At 43.5% G+C, this 22,719-nt stretch overlaps 1 protein-coding gene across 1 annotated transcript in view; it reads right to left on the bottom strand.

Annotated features, from left to right (window-relative positions):
- The window catches only part of mrtfba (myocardin related transcription factor Ba), a 43,414-nt gene that overhangs the window by 10,141 nt on the left and 10,554 nt on the right, over positions 1–22,719 (bottom strand). Inside the window, exons 2-15 of the mRNA XM_057825763.1 lie at positions 22,232–22,475; positions 10,414–10,479; positions 10,252–10,307; positions 10,090–10,165; positions 9,770–9,931; positions 9,531–9,682; positions 9,301–9,444; positions 7,896–8,143; positions 6,153–6,309; positions 3,084–4,121; positions 2,887–3,009; positions 2,651–2,797; positions 202–336; positions 53–113 (exon numbers count right to left, since the gene is read on the bottom strand). Coding sequence (XP_057681746.1) covers positions 53–113; positions 202–336; positions 2,651–2,797; positions 2,887–3,009; positions 3,084–4,121; positions 6,153–6,309; positions 7,896–8,143; positions 9,301–9,444; positions 9,531–9,682; positions 9,770–9,931; positions 10,090–10,165; positions 10,252–10,307; positions 10,414–10,479; positions 22,232–22,373 — 2,707 coding nt within the window. The 5' untranslated portion in view covers positions 22,374–22,475. The remainder of the gene's footprint in view (positions 1–52; positions 114–201; positions 337–2,650; positions 2,798–2,886; positions 3,010–3,083; positions 4,122–6,152; positions 6,310–7,895; positions 8,144–9,300; positions 9,445–9,530; positions 9,683–9,769; positions 9,932–10,089; positions 10,166–10,251; positions 10,308–10,413; positions 10,480–22,231; positions 22,476–22,719) is intronic.

Consider the following 22,719-nt stretch of genomic DNA (forward strand, 5'->3'; position numbering starts at 1 on the left):
CTTGAAATTTCAGATCAAAATACAATGTACCGTTCATGGAGCGCCTCCTTACCTCCACTCTGTATAAGAATGTCAAACAAGTCATCCATCTGCTGGCTGGTCGCTGTGGCAACCTTCAAAGACAGGTTACATTTTTTTAGATGGGTCATGCCATCTTTTAAGCAAGGTGTGACCGTGTGTATGTGTGGCGAAGGGTCTAACCTGTGAAACATTGTTAACATGCATGTTGCGTGTCTGTTTGACGGCCTCCTCATAACGAGGAGGCTCTTTTGTCTTGGGAGGCTGTGAAAGAAGTGACGTAGGCTGGAGGATAAAGGTTAGCTGTGGAGAGGAAGACTAGACAAAGAAAAACAAACACAATTGTTAGCATAACACAATAATATTCATTTGTCTAGCGCCATCAAGGGCAGCCAATGTGGTTCAAAATAAAATATTTTCTTCCTCTGGCCAAGATGCACCCTCCCACCAATTAGTAAATGGTAGACGTCCAATCCATTTGAAGCAGGTCGGTGGTAGCGAATGAATGTTCGCTGCCATCCAATGTTCCCTCTAATTTTTCCATTTGTCTGAGCATAGACACAAGTTCTCTGAGCACACTGAGAACCACTGTGAGCAGCATCAGATGCGTATGCTATGGGCACACACCAGTATCACGCCTGTCCATGCATGCAAGTACCCCAATTTTGCGAGTTGCCTCAATCTGACGTCACTTTACAAAAAGAAAAAGTACCCCAATTTTGCGACTTGCCTTAATCTGACGTCACTTGACAAAATGGTGCTCAAGACAACGTATTGATGACACAATAATGAAGTTAAATTACATTTATTTGAGACACCATGTATTTTTGCCATACAGGTTAACAGAAAAAAAAAAATCGTCGTGTCGCCCACCCGGGCGGTATAGTTTTTCCTTTCAAGCTCGGGTCCTCTACCAGAGGCCTGGGAGCTTGAGGGTTCTGCGCAAATCTTAGCTTTCCCTCGGATTGCGCTCTTCTGAATGGAGACGTTGGACGTTGTTTCTGGTATCTGTTGGAGCCATGCACCCAGCTTGGGGCTTACTGCCTCTAGTGTCCCGATCACTACTGGCACCACTGTTGCCTTCACTCTCCACATTTTCTCCAACCCTTGATATATCTCCAGCTTTTCGTGTTCTTTTTTCCTGATGTTGCTTTCGCTCTGGATTGCTTCATCTATCACTATTGCTGTCTTCTGATGTTTATCCACCACCACTATATCAGGCTGGTTGGCCATCACCAGTTCGTCTGTCTGGATCCGGAAGTCCCACAGGATCTTGGCTCGGTTGTTCTCGACCACCTTTGGAGGTGTCGCCCACCTTGACTCCAGGGTCTCCGGTCCGTACTCGGCACAGATGTTCCTGTACACTACGCCTGCTACCTGGTTATGTCGTTCCACGTATACCTTGCCGGCCAGCATATTACACCCTGCTGTGATGTGCTGGACAGTCTCAGGGGCCTGACCTGGGGTCCTGTCTGGTGCGATAGACCCCGGCCTCTATTGATCTTGTGTTTAGGGCCTGTTCTTGTGCTGCCATGATCAGTGCCTCCGTGCTGACTTTCAGTCCGGCCTTTTCCAGCCACTGGTATGTTTTTCCCATGTCAGCTCCCGCCTCAATTTGTCGGTGGTACATACCATGCAGGGGCTTATCCTTCCATGATAGCTCCTCAGGGTCCTCCTCCTTACTGGGCTTCTGTTGCCTGAGGCATTTACTGAGCAGGTCATCACTGGGGGCCATTTTCATGATGTACTCTTGGAGGGATGTAGTTTCCTCCTATATAGAATTTATAAATGTTTTTATATTGACTTGCAGCAAAGATGTAACTACAGAAGGCAGTTTACAGTGTGGGCTATACCTCAGCTGTCGTTTTTCCTCCACTATTTGATCGCTTGCGGGAGGGAAGGCAGGTTTGCCAGAGGTCAAAATGTCTTTTGATGGCCAAAATAAAAAACAACTTGCTGCAATCAGCCATCTTTGTTGTTTACATTTGCTTGGAAGGCTTTGAGGTCGCAACTGGTACCATCCGAGTGGGATAAGTCTGACTTCCCACCTTCCTCGAATGCATAATAACCATCCTGCTTTGGCATGTGTAAGGTTCAGTTGTGGCATGGGTGAGTTAATAAATAAATCATAATGAACAACCACAATATCAAACTCCCACATTCAGCAACTAAGGACACTCAAGATTCCTATTCTCCATGTCTTAGCAGCTATACAGGACAAGCCAATAATAAAAAAAATCTCATCGAGTTTCCACGCTTTTTCTTCTTTTTGCACATACTCCAACAGCCATTCCATCTTAAAATAACCTCATTTCTTTTTGCACCTCACAACCATACACAATCGTGGTGTAGTAATCCACCAATAGGAGCATCGCACTGACACATAACTGCAGCGCCGACAGTAGTCCTAGTGATGCTACAGTACGTTTCTTTAGATTTTCTTGCGCGCCGAGTATGTGCAAGCAGTGCGCGATTGCGCACAGCTGATAGGGAACATTGCTGTCATACCTCTCACTTCAAATGGATTGGACGTCTAGCGCCTTCAACGAATTAAGCAGTGTCTGACCAAGCCATGATAGCAATTACTTTACAAAAACGTTTCAGCACAACACTAAAAAATCAACGCGGATACCTTGTTGATTGGCCCATTTGTGATGTGGTTGGGCGAGGCACAAGGAGAGGTCCTTCTGTCCGGGGAGCTCCTCAGAAAACATTGGGGATTTATCTCAGGCTGAGCGTGGTTCTCTCCCTCCGTCGTATTGTTGCACACTGTTAAAGTCTGGAAGCATTGTCGAGTAGAGCATTTGTCAACCAACTCTGGGGAAATAAATGGCGAACAAGAGAGTTGCGTCTTGCTGCTTGACTAACCTGTAGCAATGAGTTGTTGTTGGCCAAATTTGGTTCTGGGGACGTATCCATTTTGTTGTTCTGCAGCTGTGGAATAGACGCCTGGACGAGGCCTGGATTTGATACAGTGGCTTGAAGCAGAGGCTGAAGGGAACAGAGAAGTTTGGTGCGTTACTTTTATCAGCCCTATTTCAAACCGTTATAAGGTGCTGTCTTACCTGCAGGCTGACAGTAGTGCTTGGCAGCTGAATGGCGCTGGCGTTATTGGCTAGCGACACGGGAAGCAGGATCTGGGTTCCGCTCTGACCGCTTGTAGCCAGCAGTGTCTGAGGTTGCCCGGATGCGGTTAGCAAGGTCTGGGGATGGCCGAGCACCTGCGACATCCCGCCGGGATGGCTGATGAGGAACTGCTGCAGGTTCGGGGCGGTGGGTTGGGACTGAGGCTGGTTCTGGAGTTTGGGGCTTTTCTGGGATTGGCAGTGATGAGGTGGGCTCTTACTGACCTGGACCGGGTTTTGGGGGATGAGCTGCGGTCGGGTTTGCGGCTGGATAGGCTTTCCGGAAGAAACGGTCACATCCTCTAACTTCACCGAAGGTTGGGGCGGGTTCGTGAGGGAGCCCAGGATAGAGTTGGTAAGCGAAGTCGGAGAACAGTTTGTCAAAAATTGTTGTTCCGGTTTTACAGTGTTTGCGTTCAGGCTTGCCGAAATAGGGTTCACGGTGCTGAGCTTGGAGGCAGAATCAGTGGTACAGCTGCTCTGACTCCTCTTCTCTACCTCCAGCTGCATCTTCAGCTCCTCCACCAATTTCTGCTCCTGCTCCAGCTTCCTCATCAATTCCTCAATTTGTCGCTCCTTTTCGTGGAGCCTCCTGTCCTTCTCCGGTACTGGCAGTTTAGGGAGAGGGGAGGAGCCCGGCCCTCCTGAGCCAGAGTACGCTAACTGCATTTCACGTCGAACTTCGGACACGCTCGAATCCTGAGGAACGGCAAACGGACCGTTGGGAACGGGGGAAACCGGAGGCGTGCCGCTCATCTTCTCCGTCGCTCCCTGCTGGTGTGGATGGACAACGGCGGGGCTGGTCGTGGTGGTTTCCATGGGAACTGGGGTGAGCGCGGTAGCGGCAGGTGCGGGAATAGCGTCGGGAGCCGATGAGCCGGAAAGATCCTGGAAAGGCTTCAGCCTTTCGATCAGATCCGTTTTAGTTCCGGACACAGGAAGACCACGGAGTTTTAGCTCCAGTTTGAGCTCGGCCACCTAGAAAAGCAGCCATAAAACGGGTTAAACAGGTATGTAAAAAAATTCAGGAAAAATTCACTTAATGAAATATTCAGTTTTTTACTAAGAAATGTTCACATATCAATGTCTGATCTAGTTTTATCTCTAGAAAAGAAAGTGATTTAATACAGGTAACCACCAAAAATTAACATTGTTTTACTCATTAAACCAAATATATCAACAAAAATGCACATTCTAACTGAGGAAAAATGTAGGAACCCCTACCACCTAATAGCTAGTATTACCCCCTTTGGCTGAAATAACTTCAGTGAGTGGGGTTTCTTCTTTCTGCCTTCGACAGGGGCGGACGTGTTTCCTCCCTGCTCCTGCTATCCTGCTACCTTCACCAGTCTAGTCTGTCTGCTTTTTTTTTTTTTTTTTTGTATTTCCTCTGTGGATCAACTGTGCTGGTCTCTCATACGAAAATGGATCCGATTAGCTGGGCTCTCAGCGCAATTGACAAGATTTTTTTCAACAAGACACAGTGCACCAGGAGAGTCGTCTTGCCCAGATGGGGCCTTCGCCGCTGGATATGTGAGAGATTCATGGGATCACTGGAAGCCAGCGTGTCTTACTGTCCTGTCTGTGGAAGATATTGAGGATATTTGGCTGTTTGGCTTGACGGTTGTGGGGTTCCTTCTGCTTAGCTTAGGAGGTGCCCTGCTCTACCGTAAAGTTTCCAAAACGGCACCTTTCAAGGGAATCAAAAAAATTGACCACGGATTAAATGGTGCAATTTAAGGCATTGGAAGACCGTGTAGAGGCTCGGATCGAGAACTCACTCCGTGGACCCACAGTTCGGTCCGAGGAAGGATGGAGAAAAGTGGATGCTTGCGCCAGGTGACGGAACTGTCTGGGCACGTGACTGAACTATCGAGCCAGACCGCGACTATTGGCAATGACTTTAGGGACTTGAGGTGTCGCCTACGCCATGAGGAACGCGAATTTGACTGAAACAAACCATATTTGGACATATTAAATTACTTATTCGATTTAATTCTATTGTAATTTTCCTTTCCCTTTCCCAAACACCCTTACCCCACCCCTCCCTTCTCCTGGAGAGAGCCGCACAGATGGCCCTTTCTCTTGCCCTTGATCCCTTCCCAAGGCCGGTCGCAGGGCCCTGCGACTCTTATTTTGTCTACAGATACGTACAAATACTGATACACTTGTGCATACACACACAACCTCCAACCCCTCCAGTCCGCCACTGCCTTTTTCTTGCTATCACTGATCCCCTCCTTCCTCCAGCCATGACTGGTAGTTTTCCCTTTTTTCGTACAAAAAAAATCCCTGCACATGACCTGTGCGTCGTGTCATATCCCTGCTATGTTGTATGATATATGTCTTTCTACTTGTAACTTGCTCTGTAATTTATGAAGAAGAGAGAGACGTTGGTGGCGCAGAACGTCTGCAGCGCCCCGATGCTCACTCATCAGACGGAATTTCGTTGCATCTGTTGTCATCTTGTGAGAGCTGGTGTCGATGACCAATAAATCTCTGAATCTGAGACGATTTTTGTAGCCATCTACCAGTCTTGATATCATTCTGAAGAAAGTTTGACCCACTTCTGAATGCAGAATACTTTCAGCTGTAAGATGTTTGAGGGGTTTCTTGCATGAACAGCCCGTTTCAAGGTTTAAAAAAGGCAAGCCTCCTTCAAAACACTGGGTAATAATGTTCTAATCATGTGCACACGAGTGTGATTTTAGCCATTTTAAGTGGGATTGAATGTGGGGGTGTCCTAATTTATTCCTCAACAGAAATTGCATTTATTTAAAATGACATTTTATAGGAAGTTATAAAAAATCATCAGCTTCTGTGGGTGTTTCCCACTTCTTGCCAAACTCAAACGACGGTCACCATACCATTCAGGAAATTGTGCTTTATTAAGTTTGTTTGGTATAAGGCACCATCATTTTATTGAAATGACAACATGATTTCAAAAGTCCCTGGCATGCTTTTGAATGTGGTGTGTCCGTGCATGCGGTTCAAAATGTATCAGAGTACCTTCATTTCCTCCAGGTTGGCAGGCAAGACTCCGGGTTTGCGGTTCGATAATGAGTTGTTCTGTCGGGCCAGAGGCATTGGAGGTGCAGTGGGTAAAGAAACCACAATGGAGGCCGGCAGTCCGCTGGCATTGCCGCTTTGGCCTTCTGCCACAGGTCTTCAGGGAGAGAATTGTTATCAGAACAAACAGTACAATTTGAAAGACTCAAACAGGATCACGGAAAGAAAAAGGAACAGATCTTAGCCTCGCCCAGGCCGGTTTGGGGACATTTTGGGGACAACTTCAAGGTGTGGGGACGTCAACGGCATGGACGTCACGCAAGTCACAGACATGCACGTACCTCTAAGGCAAGAAGGTCCAAGTCGTGGATGCGCACGGACATTTGAGGCGTAGACGTGCGTGAACGTCCGAAGGTTGGACGTCCAATACGCGGACGTCCATTGCACGGACGTCACGGACATCCAATTCGCAGATGTCCAATGCGCCGACATCCAAGGCTTGTAAATGTGTGGACGTCCAATGTGCGGACGACCAAGGCCCGGAAGTCCAATGCGCAGACGTCCATTGCGTGGACATTGCGGACATCCGGGGTGCGAATGTCCAATGCGCGGACGTCCCAGGCCAGGACGTCCAAGTCACGGACCTCCGAGGTGCGAATGTCCAATGAGCGGACTTCCAATGCGTGGATGTCATGGGCATCCAATACGCGGACATCCGAGGCGCGGATGTCCAAGGCGTGGGCATGCGCCTACGTCCAATGAGGGGATGTCCCAGGCCAGGACGTCCAAGTCATGGACGTCAGAGGCGTGGATGTCCGAGACGTGGACGTGCGCCGACGTCCAATGAGCGGACGTCCAATGCGTGGATGTCACGGACATCCAATACATGGACGTCCAATGTGCGGACGTCACGGATGTCCAATGCGCAGATGTCCAATACGCGGACGTTTGAGGCGCGGATGTCCAATGAGCGGACTTCCAATGCGTGGATGTCACGGACATCCAATACACGGACATCCGAGGCGCGGATGTCCGAGGCGTGGGCGTGCGCCGACGTCCAATGAGCGGACGTCCCAGGCCCGGACGTCCGAGTCACGGATGTCAGAGGCGTGGATGTCCGAGACGTGGACGTGCGCCGATGTCCAATACATGGAACTCCGATGTGCGGACGTCACGGATGTCCAATACATGGAACTCCGATGTGCGGACGTCACGGATGTCCAATACGCGGATGTCCCAGGCCAGGACGTCCAAGTCACGGACGTCCGAGGCGTGGACGTGCGCTGACGTCCAATGAGCAGACATCCAATGCTTGGATGTCTCGGACGTTCATACACGGACGTCCCAGGCCAGGACGTCCAAGTCACTGATGTCCAAGGCGCGGACGTGCGCGGATGTCCAATGAAAGGACGTCCAATGCGCGTATGTCCCAGGCACGGACGTCAATAAATGTCAATGTAAATGCCATTGAAAATGAATGGGAAATGTGGACATAATGGGCTGTCAATGGCATCCACTAGCATATGCGTCAATGGAATCCAAGTACATTGGCATCAATAGAATCGACATACAGGGCTGTCAATGGCATGGACGTCGTAGCCCTCATTGGCAATTGTGTACTTGTGCGTAAATGCAATGTGAATGACACTGGAAATGAATGGACTTTTTCAAAAAATAAATGTGGATTATTTGAATGAATGAATGATTCTTCAAGTGCAGTTGTTGGTTATTTGAGAAACATACTTGAGTGGGGCTGGCAATATAGTTTGATAGTTGTAGTGTTGCTGTTGCTGACTGAGGATCTGCAGTTGGAGGAAAAGCTGCTGTTGCTGCAGAAGTCGAGCATAGGAGGAGTCCATGGAGGCCTCGCTGGGCTCCAGCTTCTGGTCTGGCGGAACATACTGGTGATACTTGAGCTTTCTCACTCTGGGCTTGGCATCTTTGCCTTTCTTGCTCCGGATCTTCTCAGAGGGCATCTTGTGCTGGCTTTGCTGTAAGGGAAGGACGGCAAATCGTCACGCTGTGCTGGACAGATACAACCCCTAGCAAAAAGTATGGAATCACCAGCCTCGGACGAGCACTCACTCACGACATTTTGTCATGTAGAACAAACTCAGAATATAAAATAATGAAGTAGTTCAAAAGTGCAACTCTTTAGCATTCAGAAACACTAAAAGAAAAGAATAAAAAACATTGTGGTGGTCAGTAAATGTTACTTATATATAGAGCAAGTGCGGGGAAATATATATGGAATCACTCCATTCTGAGGAAAAAAATATGGAATCATGAGAAACAAACAAAGAAATAACAACCTAAACACATCTCTAGTATTCAGTAGCACCACCTCTGGCTTTTATGACAGCTTGTAGTCTCTGAGGCAAGGACTTGATGAGTATTCTTCATCTATTTGGTGCCAACTCGCTTTGATTGCAGTTGCCAGATCATCCTTGCAGGTTGGAGCCTTGCAGTGGAGCTTTTTTTTTTTTTTTCAATTTCCACCACAGGTTTGTTATCTGGGCTGTTTGCAGGCCATGACATTGACTGGATGAGTCTTTCTCCAAAGAATGCTCTAACAGTTTTAGCTCTGTGTCAAGATGCATTGACATCTTGGAAAATGACATATTTTCAATTGAAGGGATAAGAAAGCTATCTAAAATTCCAATGTACACTTGTGCATTTATTGAATATTTAACCACAGCCATCTCCCCAGTGCCTTTGCCTGACATGCAACCCTATATCATCAAGGACTGAAGGAATTTTGATGTTTTCTTCAGGCAGTCATATTTGTAAGTCCCACTGGAACAGCACCAAACAAAAGTTCCAGCATCATCACCTTGTCCAATGCAGATTCTTGACTCTTGACAAGGTGATGATGCTGGAACTTTGGTTTGGTGCTGTTCCAGTGAGATTTACCAAGATGACTGCCTGAAGAAAATATCAAAATTCCCTCAGTCCTTGATGATATGGGGCTGCATGTCAGGCAAAGGCACTGGGGAGATGGCTGTGCAGGTTAAATCTTCAATAAATGCACAAGTCTGAGTTTGTTCTACATGATAAAATTTCTGAGTGAGTGCTCGTCCGAGACTGGTGATTCCATACTTTTCGCCAGGGGTTGTATCACATCAAAAAGACAATTGATTACACTTACTTTAATCAATGTCGGGCCCGGTTTGGAGGGAGCGACTGTAGCGATCGGCTGAGTGTGAGAAACGGCCAGGCGGCTTGTTGGCTGCTCATTCGTAGAGATGACCCTCAGCGTGTCTGTAGTACATTGCGTAGCGGACTGGGGGGACTGGTTTATTGGACAAAAGTAGACACGTTTGTTCAACTTTGGACTTTTTGAGGAGAGACGGCAGCATTGAGATCCCGCTTGCCGACCTTCAAAACGGGGATCGGAGGAGAGGCTGTTTCAGGGCATTTGCCGTCCCCTGGCGAGGGCAAAGAGCTCTGAGATTCTTGGCTGGCAGGCTGCTCTGGGGACAAGGCGTCACTGCTGTCCTCATCCATGACTTTGGGATAGTTTACCTGCCCTATAACCCACCGGGAAACCACCACGAGACAAGTGTTAATCAGCAATGTTAGCTTCTCTTCTTTAGGTACTTTTTGATTTTCTTCACCTATTATGGCCTCTTTAAGATTGGAATCCACAGGCAAGATGTTTTTCTCAACCAGCTCCATGGGACCGGGTCTCTGGGCTATTTTCTCATTGAGGTTGTCTGCCAGCCGGGCCCTTTTCAGCTTCATCTGGGTGGCCTGGAGTGAAGGTTCGGCTCCGGTTTCTGGAGAACAAAAAATGAAAACACAAAAACCATCCGATAAGATTTCCTTCGGGAAACGTCCATTTACTCTCAGGTTTAGCGCAGTGAATTTATCTCGGAAGGGGGAGGACGGCACCACCACGACCCAAAAATGGACATAATATGCAAACTGTACTTGCCTTGCAAGATGTGCATCCTGACCAGCTCTGCTCTCTCTGGACGACTGCGGATTTTATGCTTGAGGAAATTCTCAGTCTACAAGAGAGGAAAAATAAAATCTTTCAGCTCTCGTAATTTGAAATACCGTCGATACGTTTGGGGCAAAATAATATTTGGCATACCCTGGCTCTCTCTAAGCTACGTATCTGCCCATGGAAGGCGGCCGGGCTCTTCAGTGCTAAACAGAAGACATTTGGGTGCCACAATGATTGCAAATAATCACAGTTGTCAGTATGAGGTAAGCTATGATCCCACACAACTGACAAACCCCGTTAGTTACTCACGCGGCATGATGCCCTGATCCACCAACTGCTCCCGAGTCCGTCTTTGCTGAAGTCTCAACTGCAGCACTGGTAGGGAAAAAAAGACACCACAAGATTATAATCCGCAAAAAGATGAATTGAAAGGAAACCGTATGCAGTATATCGCAGTACAGGGCTGTATCTGAAAGACACGCTTCAAGGAAAGAATGTTAGTTTATTCCAACTACTGATGCACAGATTCCGATACCAACAGCCCGAAAAGGTCGTATCGGTATCGGCGAGTACCAACAAACAGGGCGTTGACACCATTTACTGGTAAACACTGTGCAAATTTTCCGATTCTTAGATTATTCGCTATTCGGCCGTGGAAGATTCAAGAAAGATTCACAAACATCCAAATTCCAATTACTGAATTATACCAGGTAACGCCGAACTAAAACACAGTCTTCGGGACACAATGAGGAACGGACCATGAGTAAATATCGTGTTTGACTCATGCCCTTAGATAAATAAACAATAATACCTGACTAAGGCCGACAGCCGCTACAAACAACGCCCAGTTGCTACAAACATACGGCCATATACGGCTAGGTAGATATCACATTATGACGGCGGCGTTAGAACATGTATAGAGAACTAGATGCGAAATGACTGAATGGCGCGGGTAAACAGCCGCCATCTTAAAGCAGTAGACTCCTCTAGAAGGCTCGGTTGTAGCAAACCTAATAGCGTACCGCACGCATGCTATTTTTAGACCGTGACGTCGCATCGTAAAGCGGAAGCCGAAGTGGGACATTATAGACCCGCCTTCGCATTGAAACAACGTAATATGTGCTACCTTTTGCCAGTAATCTTTCAAAAACGAGCATGCCGATCACGCATGTCTTCAGCAAACTGTTTGCGGGACTAAGACGAGGTCATCAGGGCGGAAAATCCAACCCGCAACCTCTGGGTTGGGTAACGACGATTCTACCACTGAACCACTCCATCCCCTATTATTAGCTATTATTTTCTATTTGTGTGATTCAATAAACTTGCTTTAGGCATTTTCAATGAAGTTGAGTGTTTCAATTTTTCTACACTTTTACCGCAAATGACTATCGGCTCCAAAAATCGGTTATCGGCTACTCTAACTACTAATAATCTGTATCTGTCCGGAAAAACCCATATTGTTCGATCTCTAATTAAGACGGAATGTAGGTCCTTTTTTTGAAAGTTAAATGAAAGATTTCCTGCCAAGCCTGATCTGATTTCCTCTGTAGTCCAAATGTGTCAAAAATAGACAGGTGTATTTTTAGCGGAGTACAACAGAGTGGCTGTGATCAGCTTCACATAAGCTTCACGCCCGCCGTAGCTAGAACGCGCCCTGCTGGAATCAAGCCTTTGCTGTGCTCTCCTACCCGGTTTCCTAACACTTGCATCATCTTGACTATCGGATTAAAGTATCAGTTTGCCCGGCGTAAAAGCGTGGACGTAACATTTCTAGTAAACGCACATAATAGAGTCTCAGCGGTTGTAATGGCCTACCAAATGACAAAAACAATGCAATCAAAAAAGCATGATGCGTCACATTGCTTTTGGCTGAGTCACAAACACTTCCAGTGAAATGCTTTTCAACTTGACAAACACCTGACGGACGCGCCATGACGCAATAGGGCTGGGTGCGTATGCATGCAAATAACCACTATTGGCAGGTCATGAATCACAATTGTAATAGGGGATATTTTTCATAGTGTTTTAAATGATTGTCTTTGTGAACAGATCAACTATTGTAACGTTAAAAAAAAAAACACACACATAGAATGTACTTAATAAAACTAAGAATTCAAAAAATAATATAAATAAGCGTTAATACAGTAATTATTTATTTATTTATTTTCCCTTCAGGCACTGCTGTCACTGCTGAAAGTAAAATATTTCTTCAGACATTACCACTCATAATAATGCGTCTTAACGCTAGCTTCCCATGACAGTTAGCATAACATTTTCCTTCACAAGTCCTCATTTTCCGTGTATGTAGTACAAAATACATATATTAAGAACCCGATCTTTTCCAACTGACCCTCTGAAAATGCCGTGATGGGGCCAGATTTCCTATTGGTACATCCTTAAACGTAACCCGGCTTTCATTTTTGCTACAATAGAAGAGTGTTTACTCTGCTGATAGAGCACCGCTTCAGCTCAGCGCAGGAGTCCCAGACACACAGATTTCCATCTGAATGTTGAAGGCAATTTTTTAAAGGGGCTCTGTGGTCGAGATGGATCATATGGTGGAAAGTATTAAGTGTGTGAATGGGATATGTGTGTGTTCTCACTGGAAGGGAAATAAGAAGAGCCCAGATGATGAGTGGGCACTACTACGGTCGACATTCCATGGAAACCTTTCTAGCACCGAGACACATCACTAGGCTCTCTCAGCACAGGGTCTGGCACTCAGATTTCACTGGATTAAAGCCTTGCATTACCCTGATAAACTTGTGTTGACTGAGATTAAATCTTGTGCAATACATCACTGGCTCTTTTAAATCCAACTGTAATGACAAACTCATCACTTTGTGCTCACCAAGTACCCTTGAAATCAGTTAAAGGAGAAGTCTACGAATGGTGGCTATAGGGGTGTTACAAAATATCGCGATACTTTATAGTTTCGGTAATCCATTTGAAAAGATGTCACTGTTTAATAAAAGAAGCATCAGGACTAAATGTTCTATTAGATTAGTGTCCATGCTAACACTCTAACTACTATTGACTAGAGGCATGTGAAATTTCCGATTCTTCGATTATTCGTGATTTGGCCGTGGAAGGTTCGAGAACGATTCACAAACATCCAAATTCCGAGTTTTTAAATATAACAGGTAAAGTGGAACTAAAACACAGTCAGGTCTACAGGACGAATGGACTGAGAGCAAATATTATGTTCAACTCATGCCGCTAGATAAAAAAAAAAAAAAAAAAAAACAATAATACTTGACTGTGGCTGACAGTCGCTATTAACCACGCTTAATTGCTAGTTGCTACAAACATACATAATACATAACATAATGCTACGGTAGATATCACTTACATATATATTGAACTAGATGCGAAATGACACGACTTGCTGGCATTAGTAAACAGCCGCCATCATAAAGCAGTAGACTTCTCTGGAAGGCTCTGCAAAAAAAACGCAAAAAAAGGACTTTTCGTCATTGCATGTGGTTTCAGTAATAGATTTTTTTTTCCCATTTGCAAATGCTGGTTACCACTGATTTTTCATGTTTGAGGTGACACCTTTTAACCGCAAGTTTGCATTTTGGAGAAGACTGCCAACGTTTTATAGCTAGCTAAAGTAGGTTGTCTTTTTTCCCCTATTATTAGCCTCAATGTAGCAATGCTAATGTTTACAGTAGGGCTGCAGCTATCGATTATTTTAGTAGTCGATTAATCGATGACTTAGTTAGTTTGAATAATCGAGTAATCGGATAAGGAACACGAAAAATTTAAATACTTGAGCCTCAAACGGTATAAAAAAAAGGACAAAACATTACCATAAACTGACAATATTTACGGTAATAATATGATCTGACAACTTCTCCAACTTACCAGAATCTAGGAGAAAACAAAACAGATGTGACTTTTCTTTTAAAGGCTGCTGTATAACTTGCTCATTTCATCATGATGAATAAATGTTTCTTCCATGGACTGATAGGGTAAAATGAAAGTGAGAACGAAAGTCGGAAATCCAAGAGAGCTCATCGCTGTCGACACGACAGTAAAAATAGGAACTATTGTTATTTGGGTTTGAGTTTCCCAAGGGACAGATATAGTTGACGGACACACACAGGAAGGCTGAGTTGTTACATTTGTTATGGTCCGAGTTGCGGAGCTGCAAAAACGTTGACTCAAATGAGTTCAAGAAACTAAATTCTGTGCTCAGGGTGCCCCCAGGATTGATAAATCTAAATTCAAGACTTTTAAGACCTTTTTTAATGCAATTTCAACTGAAAATTTATACTTTTCTCACACCCATTATTTAGATAATATTGAATCATATTAAAAAAAATAAAGCACTGAACATCAAATTTAACCTCAATTACTAAGTGTGTTTGACAAAAGAATGCACATTTACTGAAGATACAATTAAAACACATTTAAATATAAGGTCTTTCAGATTTTTTTTCCCCCAGGATAAAATGGATTTTGCACTATTTTTGTAAAGCAACTTCAGAAATGATTGTCAAGTTGGTCACCTGTAACTGTAAAGTGCTTGGGAAAATCTTGCAATTGGCAGTGAAAGTTTAAAAAACAGCCACTAAATGGCAGTAGTTTACCATTAATTACCACAAAATAAAAAAGCTACACATGACCATTTCCCTTGGTAATTGTTTTTTTCTAATCATATTACAAGAAGTATACAAAACACATGTTAATCCTTTGTTAGCTATTGAAGACATTTCTTTTAATCAGATAGAGAAAATCCATTCTCTTATTCAATCAAGAAAAACATTTAAATATACCAGGAGGTGTTTTACTATCACCTACATTATAATTTGCCTATCACCATGCCATGTTATTCAGATCAACGTTACCCCGCACTCATTCCAATAATAGTGTCAACCGTGTTGTGTATCTGAGGGTGATGGTGATCTACGACTCCGGTTTATCTGTGCTAAGGCTAGTGCACCTGCCAATACCCCATTGAACATGCCTACCTCTTGAGTTAAAACTACGAAATTCACATTCATTCGAAAGGCAAACCGTGCAGAAATACATTCTTGCATCTAACACATTTTAATTGGAGAAATTGGCAACTTACTTTGAAATGTTAAGCAGGTCCACTGCCTTCGCATGACCCATAAATTGCGACCCAAATTATCTGGATGCGACTTGGTCGCCCATCCAATACCTCACATGCTGGTCCAACTGTTTGGACTTGGTTGTCTTGTTGAGGCTTTCGTCGAACATAACAACTAAGGCATCTGAACAGTTCCTTACGTTAGCACACAGTACTGTGCGATTGCCTGCTGTTGTGATGTTCATGCTAATGATGCTAACAGCGCGCACGCATGAGGTGCATTATGATTTGTAGTGCAGTGCATCATAAAAATTCTACGTGTCATCTTCGTTATGGATTTAAAAAAAAAAAAAAAAAACTGTCACGGATATAATCTAGGTTGCACTGAGATGTTCTTCAAAATTAAAACCACGGTGAAAAAAATTCCAGACTTACGACAGCTAATTTAATACTTGTAATACCTTTAATTATGGAAAACTAAATTCAATGCTTTTTTCATACTTTTAATAACCCGCGGGTACCCTGTGTGCTTTATGAAGAGTGAAAAAATCAGAATTTAGCACAGACAAAATCATTTGGCCGATCAGAGTGAAGTATTACCGAAACAAAATGGTGACGTCACGTACCGAAATGGTCGGCAACGGCTCGCCGCATTTGTTTCTTCAACACAACGTGGCCGTGTCAATAAAAAATAAAAAAATCGGTTTATATATACATATATATATTAAAGATACACGATAATATCGGTCACCGATAATTATCGGCCGATAATGGCAATTATGACGTCACACAGATAATGCAGATAATAAAAAAATTCAACCGATAATGCAATCCGATAATTATATACTTGATTTTGCCTCCAAATGTGCTCAACCGAAGAATTCAGCACGCCGCCTCCTCAACCCCTCCCCTCTCTGAAGCCCCTGAGGGGGGAGGGGTTGAGGAGGCGGAGTTACAAGACAAGAAGTAGTTGAATGTTATGGCGGCTGTTACTAAAAAAACGACGCTCTCGCCATCTGCGAAACATGTACCGTACAAGTTCCACGAGGCAGAAAGAACGCGTCCTCATTCAAAACCACTAACCCAGCAGCCATTTAAAACTGCATCACAAAGAATTTTGGAACATATACGAGGCTGCTGCTAGCAGGAATGCTAAAGCTATTGTAAACACTCAGCTAAACTACAGGGCTTGTGACGATACAGAGTCGGGCTGTTTGGGAATGCAGCCCAAGGCGGGTGGTAAATTCCGACGGAGCCCGCCGCTTTGGCCAGTCCGGCAGGCCGCCGCCGCCGCCTCGCCATAGGCGGGGCGGGCCGAGCCCGGTTCCCCGGCCTCTGGACCTCCGGCGAACACCCCGGTTTCTCGAGCGTTCCCCCACGGCGTGCGAGCAGAGCCAGGACCCGAATACGCCGCGGCGAACCGGCCGGGCGGATTATCCGGTACGAATGTAGCTGCCGCCGAGACGAGACAGTTTTTTTTTTTACCTTAATGACACGAGAACCAAAGCCCTGGATAAAAGAAATAATGCAGTTTATACGACCACCATTCTTCATGAAAAAGTGATGTCCGGTAAGCAAGCTTATCATGACGGCACAGTGGTTATAACATGCAAATGTTGCTGGAGCTGTGAATGCGCCGGTAACTGCCGCGAGAGTCTAACCCTATGCTATGGATCTAAACGTACTGTTTTACAACTGCCGTGGCCTGCGCTTGGGTCAGAGCGCGGAGGATAAAGCTCGCCGCATTGTTGTGGATCAGTTGCTAGAACACTGTGACATTCTGTGCCTACACGAAACTTTTCTGGCGAAACAGGACTTAGAAGGGCTAAATACGCTCAATGATAACTTTCATGGCGCCGGCGAGTCTTCTACTGACCTCAGTCTGGGTATAAGAAGGGGCAGAATACCTGGTGGCGTGGCGGTTTTATGGAATAAAAGACTGGACTCTGTGGTCAATGTCCTAAGACTTGGTGTAGATTGGTGCATTGCTTTACACTTGGCCAAGTCTGACAAAGAATTCCTAATTGTGAATGTATATACCCCATACGAATGTCGGGATAATGTTGAAGATTTTATGGATAAGCTGGCATTTATTAGTTCATTTTTGATGAATGTAAAATACACCAATGTTTTTATAGTTGGAGATTTTAATGCTGACATTTCAGACAACGGCTCTCTATTTGCCAACCACCTAAATCATCTCTGTAGAGATAATGGATTAGTTTTTTCCAGTAGGGAGCTCTTGCCCTCTGGTAGCTACACTCATATAAGTGAGGCATGGCACACCACATCTTGGTTGGATCATTGTATCGCTACTGCAGATGCGCACTCTTCCCTGGCACAGATGGAAATTCTATATAATATGTCTACCTCCGATCATATCCCGGTTAAGATGATTATTAATTTCGCTAATGTTCCTGATACAGTTAAAGCAAAGAACAGCGTTAATCCAGATCTAGTAGTCTGGTCCGGTCTTTCAGACGATAGCATTAGGTCCTATTTTTCCGACACCGATGTACTGTTGACCAAATTATATCTGCCCAAGGAAGCAGTTATGTGTAGAGATGATAACTGTAGTAACCTTAAACATAAAACAGATGTTATGGACATGTACAATCATGTCGTATCAGCTCTTCTTGCTGCCAGTAAACCCCTCGCTAAACTTAAAAAGAGGGGTAAAGTCAGGCCTGGCTGGAATACTTTTGTAGCCGGATTTTATGCTGAAGCCTGTGAAGCTACCAAGTCTTGGGCTTTGGCTGGTAGACCCAGGCAGGGCCCTATATTTGAATACAAGAAGCTCACAAATGCAAAATATAAGTATGCAGTTCCCTACATTAAAAAGACTGAGCAAAATTTGAGGGCTGACTCCATGGCCAAGAAGCTTTTACGTAAAAATTCTAAAGACTTTTGGAAGGAGGTGAGGTTTGCTAATAATTGCAAGCCCTCCTTACCCTGTACGGTAGATGGTTTCTCTGGTGCAAATGATATTGCAGCTTTCTGGCGACAGCATTATAAAAATTGATTTAACTGTGTGCCGAAGGATGCCTATCAAGCAGGCAATGTCAAAGGGGTGTGCACATTTACGACCCATGAGGTGTATCAGGTTATAAAGAACTTATCAGTTAATAAATCCACAGGTATGGACTTTATATCTGCTGAACATCTAAAGCATGCTAGCCCGAGGCTTGCTCCGCTTCTCGCACTTTGCTTTACATCATTTATGGTTCATGGCTGTCTTCCTGAATCTATAATGTCAGTGCTGCTAGTCCCTGTCATCAAAAACAAAGCAGGAAAAGTGAACAGCTCTGACAATTATAGACCCATCGCCCTCGCTAGTGTCCTCTCTAAGGTTTTTGAACTCCTCCTACTAGAGAGAGTTAATGCATCAATAAGCTCAACGGACAACCAGTTTGGTTTTAAACCTAAGCATGGTACGGATATGTGTATTTACGTTTTAAAAGAATTGGTAAATACATATATAAGTAAAAACTCCTCTGTGCTTATGTGTTTTTTAGACGCTTCCAAGGCTTTTGACCGGGTCAACCATGGAAAGTTGTTTAAGAAATTAAGCCAAGCGGGTGTTTCTAGCGATATTTTAAGAATTCTGTCATATTGGTATGCACACCAAACAATGCAAGTGAAATGGGATGACTGTGTGTCTGCGCCTTTCCACATCACCAATGGGGTTAGACAAGGGAGCGTTTTATCTCCAATTTTATTTAATTTTTATATGAATGACTTGTCAAAGCAGTTAAGTAGATGTAAAACTGGCTGCATGGCTGGTGGGTTGGTGGTGAACCATCTTATGTATGCTGACGACTGTGTGCTTTTTAGTCCAAGTTCGGCTGGTCTCCAGCAGCTGCTCAATGTGTGTGCCAGGTACGGGGAGCTACACGATATAAAATATAATGATGCTAAGAGTGTCGTGATGATTGTAAGATCAAATGGGGATAAACATATGGTCTTCCCTGACTTTAAGTTGGCTGGTCAAGAATTAAAGTCCTGCAGTCAGGTGAAATATCTCGGCCATATGATCACCGACACGCTGACAGACAATGAGGACATATTTCGCCAGTGCCGTTCGTTATATGTCCAAGCTAATATCCTCTCCCGTAAATTTGGTCACTGCTCGGATGAGGTCAAGGTGGCCCTTTTTAAGGCTTATTGTACACCACTCTACACTGCACATCTGTGGTCTAATTATAACAAAGGACATTTCCAGAGACTACAAGTGGCATATAATGATTCCCTAAGAATTTTGTTAAAAAGGCCCAGATGGACCAGTGCTTCAGCAGCTCGGGTGAATACCCTCCAGTCTGTTTTAAGGATATACATGTTTAAGTTTATCAGTCGTCTGAATGGTTCAGAAAATGTGATTGTGTTGGGCCTGACCAACATTTTGTACAGCTTTACACGCTACTTGTCTCGGTTTTGGAAGCACTGGTATACGTGCCTTTTAAATGTGGGTCGTTAGGAGACCCAGTGCTGTGTTATTGTTTTACCATTTCTTTATTTTATTTTGTCTTTTAATCTATTGTTGTGTTGTGTTGTTGGACCTTGAGTCCGTTAATAAAAATCTATCTATCTATAAGATAATTTAAACATGGAGAAAACGAAGTCAGCCGGTCAAAAATGCATTCAGAATTTGAAATGACAAGCGGTCAGATGACTTTGTAACGCTGCCTTTATTTTCGGCTTAATAAAACTCAGGCACAAAACAACACGCACACGGATGCGAGCGCAAACTCCGTCCAAATAGTACTGCCGTGTAGCAGTTTAGCTGCTGTAACGCAAATGTCGTGAAAGCCGCAAATGTAAACAAAGCGCTGCAGAATGGGTACATGACATCTCGCTCTTTTGAGGTAATCATTTTCACAGTGTGCAACAAAGCATATAACATTAGCAATCACTTTTCAAATTATTTAACTTATTTCTTTGCTCAATTACAGTCACAGTAGATAATCAAATTCTTAAATCAATATTCTGTAGCCACAAATATTATTCAAAATCTTTCCTTCAAGTTTTTTTTTTTTTTTTTTTTTAGGATTAAGTATAATAATGTATTGCTTAAAACAAGGCTGTTAAGATTATTTTCAGCTAGCTATTTTTCTTCCAAGAAATCTGAGAGAAATACACTTGAAGCGATGGCAGATAATTTCACTTATTGCCAATAGATTTACACTTAAAACTGACTAGTTTTAAGGAGGTGTGTTTTGCAGCGGATTAATGTTATATATGTTAGGAATGGCTTACTTTTAAACGCATTTTTGTGCAACTTAGGTATTTACTCTGTAAGTAATTGTTGCCAAAGGTTTACCATTACACAATGTCAGACAATCTGTCATTATTTAGATGTTTGAATTGACGACTTGTTCATACATTGTGTTGAAAAAAAGAGCAATAAATTATATTTTTGCACAGTAATATTTTCTTTTGTGTATACTTTAAAATTTTACATAAATCTTTTAATAGAATTATCGGCTTGACATTATCGGTTATCGGTTGGAATGAGGAGAAAATTATCGGTTATCGGTATCGGTTGAAAAATGCATTATCGTGCATCACCAATATATATATATATATATATTATATATTATTATATTAACGGGCGTTAATTAATTTTTTTAATTATTCACGTTAAAATATTTGACGCAATTAACGCACTAGGCCCGCTCAGACAGATTTAAATGTCAGTACAGTGAAAGGCCAACTTGTTAATTGTGTTTTATGGAGTTTTTCCGCCCTCTGCTGGCGCTTGGGTGTGACTTGCATATGTTATGTGGCGTAATGTCGCCCTCTGCTGGCGATTCAGTGCAGCTGATTATTTGGGTTTCGGCGCGCTTTTCTGACGTGATTATATGTCGACGCAAACTCACACTAATAGACAGTGCTATTCAGACCAGCTAACGTCCGCATCCAGTATTCAGTGGCAGTTCTCATAGCCCCATCACACTGTTTGTGTCTAATGCATGCATCGCTTGTGAGTTATATTCCTCCTTTGTTTATATTCATGAGCATTAGATAGTTATTGATAATGTGTATTTGAATTTGTTCACATATATGGTGAAATGCAGTTACATTGTTAGATGCTTGTGAGCTAATTGGCTAGTGCTACTGCTCAAATGGACACGTGTGTGTACATTTTATGTTATTTTGTGATTTATGCAAGTTATTGACACGTTGCCTTGTTATTTTCAGTTTTACAAAAATACAAGAAACGTGCTCCTGTCAAAAAGAGATGACTTCAGTAAAGTCCATGCAACTTTGCCACACCGTCTGATTTCTTTTTGGAACTTATATTCGCTATCTGTCAATTTGTGTACTCACACACATTGAGGACAGAATAGGGCTACTAGTTTATTTTTTGATCGAAAATTTTACAAATTTTATTAAAACAAAAACATTAAGAGGCGTTTTAATATAACATTTCTATAACTTGTACTAATATTCATCTTTTAAGAACTACAAGTCTTTCTATCCATGGATCACTTTAACAGAATGTTAATAATGTTAATGCCATCTTGTTGATTTATTGTTATAATAAACAAATACAGTCCTTATGTACCGTATGTTGAATGTATATATCCATCTTGTCTTATCTTTCCATTCCAACAATAATTTACAGAAAAATATGGCATATTTTATAGATGGTTTGAATTGCGATTAATTGCGATTAATTACGATTAAATAATTTTTAAGCTGTAATTAACTCGATTAAAAATTTTAATCGTTTGACAGCCCTAATATATATATATACATATACATGTATGTATATATATATTTCTGTCTCCATCCATGTACCCGCGCACTATGATTTTACAAGTTGATTTTGGGGGAAAAAAGTGCGAGTTATATTCGGGAAATTACGGTAACATCGAAAGGTACCCGAAGGGTCCCATACCATGTTGGCATATAAAACAAGTAATAATGACTCATGTTCTTTCTCTCCAGTTGAGGACTTAATTTTTAATTATTTTTTTCTGTTCCGACCACTTTTTGGATTCAATTACCAAAATTTGGTATTTCACAGAGATGGTACAATTGACTTATCGTAAGAAAGCTCACCGTTTTTGCGTTCGTTGAGCGGAGGGAGGTTCTGGGTCGGCTGCAGTGACAACTCTTCCATTTCGTGGGTCACCGCTTCACTTTGGGGACTAGGCACCAGCAGACACACCCCTTCTGCCCCGAGGAACGCCTGGGACTCCATCCTGATGATTCGGAAGAGAACTTGAGAATCCTCACGCCGTCCGAGTCAAATGGCAACTACGAAGAACGGGTCGCTGCTATTTCGGTTGGGTGCGGTTGCTACCTGTTGGTAAAAAAAAGGAAGTTGTCAAGCTTGGCTTGAAAGTTCTTTTACAGGCGCTTGAGGAACATGAGCACTTCAGAATGATTATCGTTATCCTGTTGGTATGACGACTTCACCACACCGGCAACATTTAACGGTGGCGGTTTATTTCAGCCATCTGGAAGAACTCAATCCAAGTCCAACCCAAATTATTCATTAAAAAATAACCGCTGCCCAGGGTAAACAGAGTCCGTTTGCGCGTGGC

The sequence above is a fragment of the Corythoichthys intestinalis genome, chromosome 21, assembly GCF_030265065.1.
Source record: "Corythoichthys intestinalis isolate RoL2023-P3 chromosome 21, ASM3026506v1, whole genome shotgun sequence".
In the NCBI taxonomy this organism is placed as follows: domain Eukaryota; kingdom Metazoa; phylum Chordata; class Actinopteri; order Syngnathiformes; family Syngnathidae; genus Corythoichthys; species Corythoichthys intestinalis.